The sequence below is a fragment of the Phascolarctos cinereus genome, unplaced genomic scaffold, assembly GCF_003287225.1.
Source record: "Phascolarctos cinereus isolate Bilbo 61053 unplaced genomic scaffold, phaCin_HiC Scaffold_5;HRSCAF=322, whole genome shotgun sequence".
NCBI lineage: Eukaryota > Metazoa > Chordata > Mammalia > Diprotodontia > Phascolarctidae > Phascolarctos > Phascolarctos cinereus.
The window spans coordinates 199958740-199976892 of NW_027555958.1; the positions used below are offsets into that span (position 1 = coordinate 199958740).

The 18153-nt window shown below is 35.7% G+C and overlaps 1 protein-coding gene across 1 annotated transcript in view; it reads right to left on the minus strand.

Moving 5' to 3' along the window:
* ADGRB3 (adhesion G protein-coupled receptor B3) overlaps positions 1–18153 on the minus strand; it is an 888617-nt gene that overhangs the window by 48289 nt on the left and 822175 nt on the right. The window contains exons 28-29 of the mRNA XM_078155299.1: positions 3114–3209; positions 1435–1474 (exon numbers count right to left, since the gene is read on the minus strand). Of these exons, the coding sequence (XP_078011425.1) occupies positions 1435–1474; positions 3114–3209 (136 nt within the window). The remainder of the gene's footprint in view (positions 1–1434; positions 1475–3113; positions 3210–18153) is intronic.

Consider the following 18153-nt stretch of genomic DNA (forward strand, 5'->3'; position numbering starts at 1 on the left):
TTCATCACCTCTTCCTTAGATAATTGCAACAGCCTCCTAACTTGTCTTACTGTTCCAAGTTCCCCCCCCACTCTGTCGTATCCTCTGTATAGCTACCAAAATGATTTTCCATAAGCACAAATCTGATCATGTCAGTTTCCTATTCTGTAAATTCTAGTGGTTCTCTATTCACTTTGGGAAGGAATATCAACTGTTTAGTTTCTAAAGACCCTCATAACCTAGCTCCAACCTAACCTTTCAGCATCACTGTGCATTATTCCCCATCCAGTCCAACTAGCCTTGTTCCTCACACATAACATTCTTATATCTCGTCTCCATGCCTTAGTATTGACTATTCCCCATGCCTAGAATGCAATCCTCTGCCTCATAAAAGCCCTCTTTTTCTTTAAGACGCAGCTCAAAGATCATCTTCTGCATGAAGCCTTTCCTGATCACAGTCCCCCAACTGTTAGTATAAACTTCCACAAAGACCTTCCATTATTTGTATTTCTTATCTTTAAATTCATTCTGTATACTTATGTATTTATTGTCTCTCTGTTATAACAAATATAAGGTCCTTTAGAGGGGATATTCCTTCATTCTTTTTACTCATATTCCCAGAATCTAGCATAATACCTGTCAAAAAGTAGGTACTTAATAAAGATGAACTATTTATTGAGGTTTAAACGCTTCCAAATCTTAGAATATAGTTTAGTGAGTTTCTGTGGACAAAAATATTAATCTCCTATTAGGCAAGGAAAAGAATACCTCACTACCTTAAATGCACTCAGATTTGAAAATCTACCCATATCATGTTTCAGGATACTGAGGTTATAGAGAAAATGATAAATGCTGCAAGACCATGGCACATATTTAGCTCAGTTTTTGACAATGATTCAAATGTGGTCTTCAAAACTTACATGCCAATAAGTACTGCATTTTGGATACAATAGAGAGCATCTAGAGAAGGGCAACCAGCAATGGTAAAGCAGTCTAGAAATGGTGTCATAAACAGTATAAAAGCAAAAGCAAAGGGAAGACTTAGCAAGACATGTATTTGGTGGTATGTCATATGCAACAGGGAATAGACATTATTGCTCCAAGAACAGAACTATGAGTATTGAGTGAAAGTTGCAGGGAGATGGAATTTCCTAACTATTATTGTTGTTTGTCAATGGAAAAAAGCAATGGATGCTTCATGGCTTGAAGAATTCAGAGACAGCTCTTAAGGATCATATAGAAGGAATCTTTTAATGACACTAGGAAGGAGATTGACTTCTAAGTTCCCTACTAAAGCTAAGATGCTCTAATTCTAAATAAACATTTTAAAGACATTTATTTATGTAATTAAACGTATGAAATAAACATGAATAGAAATTATGTTTGTATTAGATGAAACTTCCTGACTTTTTTTTAATACCAGAAATAACAACTGTAGCATCCAAAGATTCTTACCTGAACGGCAAGCAATGTCCACATCCTTTTCAAAATCTGTCTGTAACAACAAATAATAAGACATAACAATGATCACTTAGTGAGAACTCCATTTTCACTGCCCAGATAATCTGAAATTTTCAGATATCTGATTAGGCAGATTTTTTTTCTTTGTGCAAAAGAGAGAATATTTGTGCAAAAAGAGAATATTTTGTTAATAATTAGATTGTTTTCAAGAATACTGTCTAGACACAAATTATTAAATAAAAATGACTGGAGATGGCATGACATTTTAAATAAGATAACATAATACATAGTGACTTCTTTATTGAGGATGTTGACCACCATATTAAATATGAGTATGATTTTACTTTACTTTATTTTATTTTATTTTATTTAAGGCAATTGGGGTTAAGTGACTTGCCCAGGGTCACACAGCTAGTAAGTGTCAAGTATTTGGTCTGAGGCCGGATTTGAACTCAGGTCCTCCTGACTTGAGGGCTGGTGCTCTATCCACTGCACCACCTGGCTGCCCCTGAGTATGATTTTAAAGAAAGAATGTTAGGGACATTTTATAAACAGCAAAAAATGAGAAATACTTGCAAATCACATTAATATAAATGTCTTAAAATAGACTTTGTATTTTATTTTAAATGGCAACATCAAATATATTGTTTATGGTTCTATTTCTTGTAATGAAGCCAAGGTTGCCTCTCTTTGTAATCAAAATATCTCTTCAAATTATCTTCATTCCCAAGCAACAAGAAAGGGTCTCTAGCTTAATCGTTAAACTTTATATTTTAAAAATGTCAGGATCATCTATTATACTTAAATAAGCACAAATCTGGTAAAAAAAACCCCTCATTGTATTTTAGTCCAATCTTTATATTTTCCCTGTAATTAAAAATAACTGCAAATAAAAACCCCAATTATTATTTTGATAGCTTAATTTGAAGGGAAAAAAAAGCCAAAGTGATTAACGTGGCCCCATGCTATTCAATGTCATCTTTGAATTTTCTAAAGCTAAAAACTTGTATGTGTATGGGCACATAATTTTTCTAAGTATTGACTCTTCCCATATTTTAGTTAATGGTGTCTAACTTGGCCTCTTTGATATGGACTGAAGTGAAACAAAGAGGCTCTGAGAATCTATGAAATATTAGCCATTTAAAAACCTAGAGTATCCATCTCATCTGATTTCTAAATAGGATGTCAAGGCAAATACAAGTGGTTATAATTAAATATGCCTTCATTCAACAAGTATTGTTACCATCTCTACAATTCCCTAGTTGTTCTTTCTTTGGAAGGATGTCACCCCATTAAGTGTTGAAGACAGCAAAAAATGTACTACCCATCACATTCTCTGTTCTAAATAAACACCAGAGTCTTCCTTAAAAGTTTAATCCAGTTGTTCCTTCCAAAAAGCAATCACCTCCTTCAGATTGCTAAGTGGGAGCAGGGAGGGTAATAAAAGAGCAGCATCTAAACATTTGCAACCCTGGAATCCTAGTATAGACATTTAATAAAATATGAATATTATAACATTCTTCAAGTAAAGATTAATGAGCCAAAAATTAACTCACTCATTTGGTCTTTCCTATTATTATTACTATTATCATTATTACTATTAAGGACATTTGTTTTTTCTCTTTAAAAAATTATTACCTAATGACAGTTTTAAGGACAAAGTAAAAACTCACCATGATTTGGGCATGTCCATTGGGGAAAGAACTTGAGGAGTCTGCATTGATTGGATCTTGGCAGTTTCTTAGCCGACATCTAAATGCATCTTGAACCTGTGAAAAGGATGACAAAATATTGATTTTTTTTTTTTGCCTTCATATAGTGACTTAAGCATGAAGTGAACAAAAGCTTAAATCTTATGATCTAATGCTCACTTTATCATGACACCTTAATGTAAATACATGAATTCTTAGGCTTTCTTCTCTCCTAGGGAGATTTATAGTTTGCCAGATAGTCAGTCCATGGAGATAAGAACTGAGAACTTTGCAGCTATCAACATGGTTGTCTCTGGCTCAGCACTAACAATTCTTCTGTCTGACCATCGGCTTGCCAAAGGGCAGATTGATTCCTACTGTTAAAAACAATATGTATGTCCTGGACAGGAAATTTACTATCCAGTTTGGCAGAATCTCCACCAGAATTTGAAATATTGTAAGAAATGAGATATATCTATGATCCTCCTATAGGAGGGAGATTTAAAGTTTTTTTTTTTCTTTCCACTCTCTGTGTAGAGGATCCTCAGAAAGAAAATATCCTTTCTGCCTTTAGGGCTTAGTAACCTGCTGTATGTGAAGAAAGTGGTGCTAATTCTTACTGTTCACACTGTCAAAGGATATTCCTACTGTAGAGATGAAGTCAAAAAATATCACCGGATAGAAGCATATGATCATTTTAATTGCACTCTCCTTCCATGTTTAAGGATAAATCATTTGACTCACAGCATGCCCTCTAGCAGGTATTTAGAGACAACGGTAATAGAAATCGTAGTAGAAAGAGTACTGGATTCAGAATAACAGGCTCATAGATGTATAGCTAGAAGGGGCTTCAGAGGTCATCTAGTTTATTGATAAGGGAACTGAGGCCCAGAGAGAATGAGTGGCTTGCCCAAGGTCATACAGGTAGTATCAGGATAGATTTGAACTCATATCCTTTGTTTCTATTGCCAGAGATCTTTCCTTTGGGTTTTGATGCAGATTCAGCTTTCAAATCCTGGCTCTAGTTAGGTGTCCAATGAGTTTGGTGGTGCAATGGATAGTGTGCTAGGCCTGGAGTCAGGAAGATTCATCTTCCTCAGTCCAAACCTGGCCTCAAACGCTACCAGCTGTGTGACTGGCCAAGTCACTTAACTCTGTTTACCTCAGTTTTCTCATCTGTAAAATGAGCTAGAGAAGGAAATGGCAAACAATTCGTATATCTTTGCCAGGAAAACTCCAAATGGGGTCACAGACAGTTGGGCATGACTCAACAACAACAGTCCAATAAGTAGTTAGTTACCTTTCCCTCTTGGAGCTGCTTCCTCATCTACAAACTTATATGATTATTGTGAGAAAATTGCTTTGAAAATCCTTAAAAAAACCATATCAATCTGACTCTTCCAAATAATGTTTCTAAATGCATTAGATAAAATACATGGGGATACGAAGAAAATAAATTATATTGAAATATAGTTATTAGAATATTAAAAACAAACAAAAAAATTTGACAGAGTAGAGTGCAGGTTAAGAACCTTGTCCTAGAGAAAGAACTTCTAGAGAACAAGTGATAATCTGAAACTATCCTCCACTGCAGGGGTAGATTAGAAGTAGGGTAAGATAACTTCCTATCTTTAGACTTAATAATAAAAGTACATGTTCTGTGGGGCCTAGTCTGATGCTTTTCCTTGTCAGTTTTAGGGAAATAGGCCTAATTCCACTAGATTTTCCCTATGAGTGACTTACTGGGAGAAACAAGCCCTTTCTGTGCATTTATTTTGGGGCCCCTCATGGCCCTCTTTGGAGACTACTTCCAAAATAGACTAAATGGCATGGTTAAGGGTCTGATGTAGTTCATGAATCCATCAATAAACCCACAGTGTAATAGAGGAAAATTTTTTCTGATCATATATTTATCTGGTCTGCAGAAACAAGAATTGATGAAGCCAGCACCAAAAACATATTTGTATTTAAGACAATCCACAGAAGAGTAGTCACAACAATCAGAATATGCTAGTTGTCTGCAATTGTGCCTTAGGGCAATTGCAAATAGGACATAGTTTAAAAAAATGGAATAAATAATATTCGGGAAGGCTGCCCTGGGGGATCTTTTGTTTTGTTTGTCTTAATGATCTACAGTAGAGGTGTCAAACATGTGTCTTGCTACAGCATGTGGCCCAAAACACTCTCCAGTGTGGCCTGAAACAGATTAAAATGTAACTGGAAAAGAATGAACAAAATACATACAAATACAATAAAACACAGATAATATGTAGCCTGCGGGGATCCTTTTGGATTCTCTGGTGCTCCCTATTTTTTTTTTTTTGTGTTGGGCACCTCTGCTTGACAAGATACATTTTGAAAGGTTTCCCTAAAAATATCATGCATTTATTAATGACTCCACTGTGGTCATAATTTATTTCCTGACCTTCAAAATGGGGAATCCAGCCAAAGATTTGGGGCTGATGTCAAAATATGAAAGTATTTCTGCAAGACTCTTCAAAATGCAGCAATTTTCTCATCTGTAAAAAGGGGATGATTCCATCTCTAAATTCTCTAATGCCAGGAGTCCACAGTCATTTCAAAAGCTGTATGAGTTTTTTAGTTATAGTACTAAATTTCCTGGAATTTTCAGTAAGAAATATCTCCCTGTCCCTGATGACACAATGAATATTTGGATTTGCAGTTGTGAATATCTGAGTTTTAATTCTGACTCAGACACTTTCTAGTCATGTTATCTTGGGCAAATCACTTTTTCCCTGTCTTAGTTTTCTAATCTCTAAAATGGGTGTTATAATAGCACCTATCATACAGGGCTGTTGTGAGGATAAAATAAGATGACATTAGCAAAGTACTTTGCAAACTTTAAAACACTACATAAATGCTATCTATTATTATTTATATAGATTTACCCATTGATTTACAGGGGAGTTTATTCAATATTCCCTAGGTTCCCAAAGGGAGAGAAATTTTGGAAATTAATAGAACAGTCTAGGTAAATTATTAAATAAGTAGTCTAAGATGCCAGAGGTGGGAGGGTGGGAGAAAGACCAGATTAGATAATGCCTTGAATAATGAATGTATTCTTATGTTGAGTTCAATCACCTTTATTAAGGTCTACTATGTATAGACTATCAAGGTAGGCGTTAGAGAGAGTGAAAAGTTTAGATGTGTTCAGCGAACATCTGGAATATATATATACTATGTTCAGTTTTTGTTTTTGTTTTTTTTCTGGAGCAATTAGGGTTGTGACTTGCCCAGGGTCACACAGCTAGCAAGTGTCAAATGTCTGAGGCTGGCTTTGAACTCAGGTCCTCCTGACTCCAAGGCCGGTGCTCTATCCACTGCACCACTTACCTGCCCCACTGTGCTCAGTTCTGAGGCACATAGGTTAACAACACTGATAAAGTGGCCAGTGGCCAGATGAGGCAACCACTATAATGAAGGGCCTTGAGCCCATGCTATATGAGGATAGGTTGGAGGCACTGGGAACATTTAGCCTGGAGAAGAGAAGACTCCTGAAGCAAGGTGTGGTGGTGAGAGTTCTGATGTTAGCTGTCTCCAAGTATTTAAATGGCTTTCATGTGGAAGAGGCAATAGCATCATTTTATTTGGACCCAGAGCAGCACCAGAAACAAAGGTGCATGTTACAAAGTGGGAATTTAAGCTTGGGAAAACTTCCTAACAATTAATGTTATCCAAAAGGGGGAATGGGTTGCCTTGGAAAGCAGTGGGTTTTTGTCCTCATTTGAAATTTTTAAGCACAGGCTGGATGATTATTTGTTGGATATGTTCTAGTAATGTCTCCTTTTGTGGTTTGGTTATCTAGAAGACTGTTGAGGACCCTTCCAACTCAAATTATGTGATGAGATGCCATTTCTAACTTCATGAAGCTTAACATATGGTAAGGGAAGGATGCCTCTAAAAACCAATACTCTGAAAGAAGAAAAGGATATATCTACAATATTAAGCATTCATAGATCTACGAATTTTGGACAGTTGGTTAATTTTTTCCAGTTTTTTTCTGGTTGGTTCACATCAGGTAAATATAGACAGATTCTTCTTTGTAAGCTGTCTATGGGGCTTAGAAAGATCTAAAAATAACTTAGATTTTATTGATTGGTAAAAAACAACCAATAGAACAACTCAACAACAACACTATAGTGGAAAAGAGAAAAGGAAGCACGTTTTTTAGGGTGGCAAGTCTAGACCAAAAAGAATTTTTTAAAAAATCAAATACAGTCAGAATTCATATGTTGCCCTCTTTTTTTTTTTCAGAGAACTGATAAATTTCTGTCAAGGTTCATAACTATAACCTCCAGGGATTATGAAGCAATGAATATTTTCCTCCTTTATTATTATCCTCATCTCAAAATAACAGAAGTAACTCTGATTTCTATCCCCTAGCTAGACTGTAAATTCCAATAGGACAGGAACTGTATTTTATGTAAACTTTATTTCTCTTCCAGTGCTTAGCTTGGTGTGGGGGGGCTAAACCTGTGATTTCCCTCTTCCAGATGAGGAACTTCCCTCTATCTATGCACATTGATACCTTCTCTGTAATTTAAACTCATACAAAGTAAATAGCAAGTAGTTAATGTTTGTTGAATTGAATTTATTATTTAATCTCTTATACCTGGTTTACAAGGGATTGTGAATAAGTCAATGAATTTAAGTAGTGATACAGATGAATCATTTTTATAGGTGATGATTTAAGATAGTTCTAGATCTTTCAATTGTTTCAAAATTCATTGAAGTCTTCTGCTTCTAGTAATACTAAGTCTTTTGTATTAGTTCCTATTTGACTAAAAAACAAAACTAGTTTGACTAACAACAAAAACCGCCCCCTAAAATTATTGTTCTAGAGCTAGAAGGGACCTCAGAGGTAATCTAATCCAACCCTCTCATTTTATAGATGCAAAATTTGAGACCCAGGAATAGCGTATGATACTAATAAGAAAAGTCCTTGGACTCCAGAGTCACTGCTTTTTCCATTGTACCATGCAGCCTAGTATAAATTATGGAACATGTGAAAACTGAAATTCCCTTCTTTCAAAATACCTCTGTCCAGGTGAAGTTATAGTACTGTCTAGGTTTTAGAACATTAAGACTATCCAATGAAATAACTAAACTGGGTATTGGGGTAGGTATTTCAATAGTTTTAAAATCTTTAGGGCTTTAAAATAAAATTATGGGATACAAAAATGGGCATAGGAAGACTAACTCATTTTAAACAAGGAATTAAGAAGAAGTGTAAAGGTAAGCCATTAGAGAACTATATGATAGAAGAGGAACTGGCTATGTGGTGAGAGAAAGAGATAACTAGTGGACAGCTCTGATACTCTGCTGGTATCATTGTCATGCTCAAGGTAGATCTCCAGTGTGTTGCATAGACCCTTTTTGGCAAACTCATGGAAAGTCATGGGCAAAGATCATTTTAGATGGGCAGGCATGGGTGAGTTGTACTCTGTACTGTAGTGTAAAATAGCCACATCAATGAGATCACAGATTCATGAGTATATGAGTAACAAAAAATTGGAGAATAGGTTTACAAAAATAAGGAGCAGGAAGATAAAGAATTTAATAGTCTGTAGTAGTCTGAAAGTCTTTTAATATGGCTGTCATTTTATCTTAAGACACCACATACGTGGTAAGTTATTCTGGCGGTTTCCTTCTGGGAGCTGTTCTTAGGACTCCCTTAGGAAACTATAAATCTTCCTTATTAAGGAAGAATTCTTGGATGAGAAATGAGTTCAAAGCAGTTGTCAGGGATGTGTCTTTTTACTGTCCATCTCCTATAGAGAGAGTGATTTAATTAGTCACAGAAGAAGTTATAGAAGGGCTTCTTTGTTGGTACTCCTTCAGAAAAAAAGCTTCCAGAGGATAACCTTGAAAGTCATTGGCAGATTTAGAGATCTCAAGGAGATCATCCAAGGAATGTTTGGCAATAGACCAATTTAGAAAACCTCCATGAATAAGACTGAGTAGTTTGAACTGGGTTCCTTATGTGGACTTGGGGCCAAACAGATCTCATTTCCTGTCTTTCTAAGCTTCCTATCACATAAGCCATTTTAAGCTATTAAAATAAATTATTTCACTATTTAAGCTTTACTAGTTATTCAGTTTTCAAGGATTTTATTAAATACCTACTTGTATCAGATACCAAGGATTCAAATACAAAGAATGAAACTTGAGGAAATTACATTCTACTAGGGAGGACAATAAGGACATGTATAAGCTTATGTACTTACTAGCTATAGATACAAAACAATAACAACGTTTTTGAGGGGTCATTATATGGATGGTTAAATCTTTCTATGTGTAATGCCCCAGAGCAACTAGGCCACATGTAAAATAGTCTGCATATCAATATTGGCTTGGCACCTATGGAGTCTACTATTTTTCCCTCTCTTCTTTTTCCCTATCCCAGAAACAAGGTCTCATGTGCAATTCTGTATTCTGATTTTTTTTCAAGTAGATTGCCACCAACTTGCATAATTTGTTCTCTTAGCAGTCCCTCAATCTGAAGGCAACTTTTCCCATTTGATCACAAGGTGAACTAGTAGGCTGGCTTTCAGGTATCTCATCTGTGAAATACATAAACAAATCTGGAAGACATTACAGTCATGAAGACTAGTTGCTTCAGTGACAGGAAAGGGAAAAGGGGGAACAAAAAATGAGTGACTTTTGTTTAAGAAAAAAGTCTGGGTCATCATGATGATGATGTGTCATCATCACTAGTGTTGCTTGCTTGATACTGATTTCCTAAAGGAAATTTTCAGTGATCAAGGAAACAATCATGTATTCTTTGTTAGTGACTTGCATTCTTCCCCTCCATATAACAACTGATTTTCAGTTGATTTTTCTTTTCCATGTTATCAGTTTCTAGAAGTGATGGACTCTCATGACTTGTGTTAACTCTGAATTGCATGAAGCATATCACGAAATGTTAGCAGCACCAATTTTTTAGAAGTCTGATTTATGTAACTTAGCAATAAAGTAGAATAACTAGAGCCCATTGGTAGCTCTAATTACTCCCAAACTGCACAGTAATCAATGTTGTAATTAATATGGTGATGTTCATATTTTTAGAAGTATTATGGAAATACAAGATATAGAGATATGTCAGTTCTAAATCTTTGTGCCCAACATATACATCTTTGTATGAGTTGTTATTAGGCTTATCTCAAGAGAGGTATTCGATGCAAGGACTTGCAGGGAAGCAGGCAGAGAGGAGGTGACACATGTGCCAATCCGGTGATAGTTGCAGTTATTTTCTCAACTCTGCCACTTTATTCTCTGTATTGCCACTGCCCCCTCCCCACGCTCCCAATTCAACAATGCAATTCAATGTAACTAGCAGTTATTAAATACCTACCATGTGAAAGGCATTGTTTTAAAAAAATCATACAAAAACAAAACCAAAACATTCTTTGCCCACATGGAGTTCACCTTCTTCAGGGAGGAGAGTAAAACAGGAGGTGAAAGAAGGAGCACTTAAACTGGGCAGAAGAAGAAAGGCCTTATCAGGGAGGAGACACTCATTATGCTTGGCTTTAAAGGAACCTGGGAATTCTAAGGCAAATTGAAGGGGCTGGAAAAGTACACTGAGGCTACTGCAGAAGAGATGAAGTGATTAGCAGGCAAGAGCTAACATTACCAATTGGTACGTAAGCCAAGAGTTGACTCTCTTGGTCATAGGCTTTCTATATGTCAACATATTCACAAATAATTGTTACAGATGGCTAATTTAATATTCCTTTTAAAACTCATAAGCCTCTAGTTATTATCAGAGAATCATAGGAGTTTGCTAAATATCAGTTCATGATGTCATCAGGCTGAACAAAAATCTGAATCAGAATGGAAGTGGAAAAATATATATATATATACTATTGGATTTTTGCCTGGAGAAGAGCAAAGTATATGGAAAAATCAATTTGTTCTCCTTTTTCCTTCCTTAACTCACAATGCTGTTCTGACAGGGAGAAAAGACTTTGTAAATCTTAAAGCTTTCTCTATACGGGCATGGTCATCTTACCATCTGGCCAAAGACCTAGTCATGTGACAATTGAACTAATTCAACATGATTTTCTGGTCTTTTATCATTTCCTCTATTACTCTGTCGGAAGGGGTGCTTCAAGGCCAATTATTTCCAAGCATTGTGTTGCTATTTTTTGTGACATACCTTTCTTTTGAGGACTTTGGTCCCTCTCCTCCACCTACTCTCTATTAAAGAACCAATTTCCCTATCTTTTAGTGGCGATTGCTTAGGAGTCCCTGATTATTTCATATTTAAACTCACCTAACTCCTGTGTTCCATTTGCTGGTCCAAAGACCCTTTTCTTCCATTTAAAGCACTAAATCAACTCAGAAGTCATCTCCTATCTTCAAGTCTTCTTATAATGTACCCACTAATCCACAAGTCCAAAATCTATATCCTCTTTCCAGGTGTTGGAGATACACTGTAGTCCTTCATCTTCTAGGTCTTCAAAGCTTTTCACAACTCATTGCTCTACATTCTACAAATAGCTAGGGTTCTAGATTCATGTATCTCTCTGTGGAGTCATCTAGTCTCTGAGATACAGAATATATATATATATATATATTATATATATATATATTATATATATAATATATATATGTATAATATATATATATTATATATATATTATATATATAATATATATATGTATATATGTGTGTGTGTATACAAATATATATGTATGCGTATACATATATATTTGTATACACACACATATATATATATATTATATATATAATATATATATATGTATATATGTGTGTGTGTATACAAATATATATGTATGCATATACATATATAAATATATATGTATATGTATATACACACAGATATATATTTCCCCTCAAATAGTTTCTTGACTGGTTGAGCAGATTTATTGTATAAAGTGTGTCCCAAATGTCTTAGTGCAGTTTTTAGCTTTGAGAGCTAGATTTTTAAGCTATTAGTAACCTTTTAATAGATTATTATTGCATTAAGACTTTTGGGACATGAATAGCTTAGAACCGTACCAAGACTTTTGGAACACTCTGCATGTGAAACACAGGCAAAGACACTGCTTCTTTTGTTTGTTTTATTCAATACTCACCCTCATACCATGTGCTATATTAGTTATAGATGATGATATCAATGAGAACAAGCAGCAAAGAATAAAGCTGTCCATGATTGTAAGTACTAAAAGTCAAAACAACAAGTCTGTATTAAGTACCTTCTATGTGCCTGGCACTGTGCTATCTGGTGATACAGAGAAAGACCAGAAAAAATTCTTGCTTTCAAGGAGCTTACAATCTAATTTTCTGCTTTAGAAGATATTTGGGGGGTTGGGGTGGAGTGATCTGTGCCTGTGATTTGATCACAGCCAGAGACTTCCAGTATAAAGACTCCTTCCACTGATGGAGATCAGAAACATCTGTCTCTCTGAGAGCTGCCTGGGTTTTTAAGAGGTTAAGGAACATGCCTATGGTCACTCAGCCATTGTATGTCAGAGGAAGAACTTGAATACTGACTCTATCTACTATGAATACCAAATTGCCTCTCTTAGGAGACAATATGCACATTAATATATGTTTGGATGTGTGCTAGTGTCTGGTCTCCCTAGCTATTTACCAGTCCCTTCTCTTCTCCAAGGGTAGCTTATATCTGTTTTGTATTTTTTTATATAACTATGTGGACCTACATATGTGCATGTTGTCTCTCGTTGTAATGTAAGCTCCTTGAGGGCAAGGGGTGCTTCATTTTTTTTATATACCTAGCACCTATCACAGTACCTGACCTATACTAGGTGCTACATCAATGCTTTGTATACAAATATATACACACACACACACACACACACACATATACATATATATACACACACATGTATCTACAAATATACAATTCTAAGCTTTTTTACATGCAAAGAGGGCCCTGAACCTGATATCCCATTGTTTTTATGGCAGAACTGCCAAAGAACCCTGACATGGAAATTATGAAATTATCTACTTGAGTATTCACTTTCCTTCTGCCTTTCATTTAGCAAAAGGACCTTACAGTAGCTTAGTCTGTATCACAATCTTATTTCCCTTCTCCTTCTGAAATCAAACTGCAACGTTGTCTTTGAGCCAGACACAGCGAGAGAGATGGATGTGTTGAACGTGCGGCTACCAAGGAAGGTGTTTCCTAGCAACGGTAACCACTGTACAGACTTCATAACTCTTCTCTGGCTTGTTTTCCCCTAGCAATTTAGAAGCAGAGGAAGTAAATAGGATATGCAGAATACATGCTTAATCTTAATGGATTCTAGTTAATAAATGTGAAGAAAAATGAGAAAACATGTGTGCATTTCTCCTAGGAGCTCCAGGGTTATTTCATTTGATCCAAATTAACAACAGAGATTTAAGATGAACAGTTGAAAGTATAGCAAAGTTGTAACAATTTGGATTGTTAATGAAGGGTTTTTTCCCTCTTTTTATCAATTTTTCTTCCCCCTCTTCACAAATATCACTTATACTTTTTATTTTCTAAAGGGCATGAAACAGATAATTTTAAAATAGATGAAACAAAGAAGCAGTTGTAATTTTAGTAAAGCAAAGTGACAAAGCATAACTATGTTGAGAAAATGTCTTCTGAGGTAAATGATTAAAAAATAACTTTGTGAAAGTTAAAGTGTGAAGAAGTTCATGTGATCATTTATATCAAGTTAGAAGAGAGCTTAGAGGTTATGTAGCTCAACCCTCTTATTTTATAGATGAGGAAACTAAGGCACAAAGCGGTACTAGGTCACATAGGTATTAAGTGACAGAGTGGGGATATCAGGTCAGCTGATTCCAAATACAATTCTTTCCCCCTGGTTTTCCCTTTTGCCCCTCTTTTGACATTCTTATTTATTTATTTGTGTGTGTGTGTTTGTTTTTTGGTGAGGCAATTGGGGTTAAGTGACTTGCCCAGAGTCACACAGCTAGTAAGTGTTATGTGTCTGAGGTTGGATTTGAACTCAGCTCCTCTTGACCCCAAGGCCAGAGCTCTATGCACTGCTCCACCTAGCTGCCCCCTTGCCCCTCTTTTGATCCTGGGCTGCCAAGACACCATCCTAGGCTACTTGACTGTGCAAAGGCTTAGGTTAGATGAAAGTTAGTAGGACCACTAGGCCTTATGATTTGTCCTACCACTGCACCCTGAGGTCTTCCAGGCTCTACACCAAACACTGTTTATTGCCTGACCTCTTGATGTGACATAAGGATCTTGGGCCTTGCTGTGTGCCCTTAGGATTTCCATCTTTCCATAGCTCCAGTCCTCAGATATTGTAGGTAAGAAACAGAAGCCCAGAATGATTAACTTAGCAGTTGAGGTAGACAAAGATAGTAACAAAACCTTGATTTGAACCTAGGTCTTGACTCAAAAAATGTGAATTATAATTATTAAAGAAATAGAAATTACTAAAGAAAATTTTCGTGTAAACATTATAATTGGACTGGCAGAAACACAGCCATTGGTATATTCCCCTTCTCTCTCTTTTCCTTATATGCAAACAATGCTAGGCTGAAGATTTGTGAAAGCATGGTTACTTCTCAAAGAAATTATGTCCTATGCACAGCATCACCGTTAAAATGCGAGCATTAGAGTATTTCATTTCTTTTCTCTCTTTTATACTACAGGCTACATTCCTCCTACGTGAACACCCACTTTCTTCACAGGGAAACTAGAAAAGTTAATGTGCATAAAGTGTTTTAAAATATTATTGGGGAAAATAATTTAAAGAAGAAATAAAAGAAACAGACAGAAAAGGGCTGTTAAAGAGACAGTATATAGGCACATTTTTACAATACATATTAAAAGACACAAAGAAAGTGGAAATTGTGTTTTGCTGCGTACATTTCTTACACCAAATCTCTCTCCATCTAATATATGGTGCAGTGTTTATATAAATTGTTAGAGAAATTTAAAGGGATTACACTAAAATATTATCATGTTTTCTGAGTCACTCAAGAAAAGAAAAGCTATAAGTGGAAATTCAGTAACTAGAGAACTCATTTGTCTCTGGGATCTCCTGTAGGATTCAAGTTTGATTATTATAGGCAAAATCTGTATCATAAGGCTGACCATTTATCTTCAGGTACAATGTTTGTGGAATCTGTGTTTTAGGGAGGTGTGGGATTCCTGCTGCAGAAAGATATCTATTCTTTTAGTTATGAACAATAACGTAAGTACAGAGTCAACAAATGATGTTGCTTAGGGCAAGGACAGCAGGCATGAAGCCTTCCTTGATCCCAATTGTTACTGCTCTCCCTTCCACACTACCTTGCATATAACTGCTTTACATATATTTGCACTTATTTACTTTATATTTATGCATATTAACATGTGAATTCTCTTATCTAGTCAAATTAAGCTCCATGTGTACACTGTTTTTCCATTAGGTTGTGAGCTCATTGAGGGCAGGGAGTATTTTTGCCTTTCTTTGTACCTCTAGGGCTTAGCTCAGAGCCTGGCACACAGTAGGCACTTAACAAATACTTGTTGACTTGACTTATGAGAAGGGATTATGTCATTCATTGTCCCTGTACCTCTGATGCCTAATAAAAAATTATCGATTGGTTTGTACAGATAAAGATATAGAATATGTTCAAAGTAAATTAAAAACATTCAGGTGAAGGGGAGGATAACTAACAACTAGAAATCAAATTATTAATCCAATAATTGATTATATTCTTTTGGTCCTTAAGTAACACAATCTCCTTATATTGAGTTTGGTATAGATTCAGCTTTAACTGAAATGAGGATTTATGATGCAGAGAAGTGACAATATTTTCAAGAAGATGTTACATGAGTAGTAGATACATGCTTTGTCATCTTGGTGTTGGGATTGAAGGAAGTTTGGCATTCATGTTTTATAAGGAGTTTTCTGCTATAAATTCCATGAATTTCAACTTATTTTAAAAGTTATTATGTATAATAGACTGTCTCTGCTTTATTCTCCATTAATAGAGAAAAGAGTAGAAACCCTTTCAGTGAGTGAGTTGGATTTCTTGTTGCTCAGTCATTCCAGTTGGATCTGACTCTTCATGACCCCATTTTAGGTTTTTCAGGCAGAGATATTGGAATGATTTACCATTTCCTTCTCCAGACCATTTTACAGATGAGGAACTGAGGTAAACAGGGTTAAATGACTTGCTCAGGCTAACACAGCTAGTAAGTGTCTGAGGTCAGATTTGAACTTAGGAAGCTGAGTCTTGCTGACATCAGGCCTGTCACTCTATCTACTATACCACCTAGCTGCCCTGAATAATTTGAATTAATTAGAGTCTAATTAGGTTTCTGATAAAGTTGCTATTCTTGTAAGAAAATTGAGATTGATTCCTGCTTGAAATAAATTATTGTACCATTTTAATCAAAACAACTGAAATAAATAAGCCTTTATAATGATACCCGACTATCAAAAAATAAGTTAAGGCTATCTAATGTCAGCAGAGCATTTAGGAAGACTAAAATATTTTCTTTGAAGAAAAAAGCAAATTATTTAGAAAGGGAACTCTTCCTTTCTACTAGTGTACCTGAAGGTTACAATTCAGCATATATCAACATATATTCAAATGCTTATTATATATAGAATATGTTAAAATTGGAGGCATACTACCTGTGTAAAATCTCTTTTTCATCTATGAAAAATGCCCTAGAGAGGCAGAAACTTAAGATTTTCATTGCTTCTAAATATTAATTACACCATTAAACACAGCAAAATCTCAGGGTAAATATAGTTTGAATAGAACAGAACTTGCCTTGAATTTCATTTTTGTCTCTCTAGGATCATTTGATTCAGAGTTGGAAGGGGTCAACCCACTCATCTTATTAAATGAAGACACTGAGGCTCAGAGATGAGACTCTAGGTCACAAAGTTAAAAGTGGCAGAGCCAGGACTGAAATCCAAGTCCTCAGATCTCAGGTCCACTGTCAGCTTCTAGCATAGTACCTGGATTTTAGGAGCCATGCTGGACTGAATTAAATTGTTGGATAATTATTATCCAAGGTCTAAAAAGAAGCAATATGGAATAATGCTAGATTTGAAGTTGGGAGTCTTGGGAAGGAGTCTTGCTTCTGATAGGTATGAGATCATGGACAAGTCAGTTAACTTTTTTTGAGCCTTAGTTTTATATTTTAAAAAAATGAAGGTAGTGGATTCCTACAGGGTTTATTTGAGGTTCAAACAAGATTATAGACAAAGAATGTTTTGGAAACAGAGCATTAACTAGATGCCAGTGAAAAAGTCTCATTAGAACCACTCTCATCTTCAAAGAAGTTACCCTTCAGTAATAACAACAGCAAAACCCAACAACAACAAACAAGCCTCAACAATAATAGTTGATATTTGGTAGCTTCTTCAGCCTGAAGCTCTGTATAGTAATTTGTTGGTGATGCTGGAATACTCAGTCTTTGAAGCTAGAACTTTAATAATATATATATTTTTTAATTATAAAATTACCTCCTAAGCAATGTAAATAAATTTTCTATTTGAATCCATTGATTGCTGTCATATAAGAGGCTTGCAGGCAATAAACGTGCACGGGAGGTTGACATCTGTAAGCTACTTAGGGGGTTGGCAATATCCTTAAAAGTCTATGACTGGGTAAAGGACAATAGTTATGTTTACAGAACACCATGAATGCGTGCATGTATGTGCACATTTTAAAATTTCTAATGGACAAGGTAAATGCTGCAAAATGACAAGGTAGAACAGTCTCTTTAAATCCTCAACACGGAGCCAAGTCTTTTGGGTTCTCAGTGTTCCTGTCTCCACTCATCCCCAGGGCAAACATTAAAATGACTCATGAAGTAACCTTCTAAAATACCGTGTCAGTGTTTGCAGGCTCTCAGAACTCTTTTTCCCAGGTTGGAAAATAGTATTTCATCACTAAACAAATCAAGTCTGAAACAAATCACAGTTCTGGGGACATCTGGTGAAGTTCAGTGGCTGCGATGGTGAAGGATAGCTTGTTTCTTCACTCACTC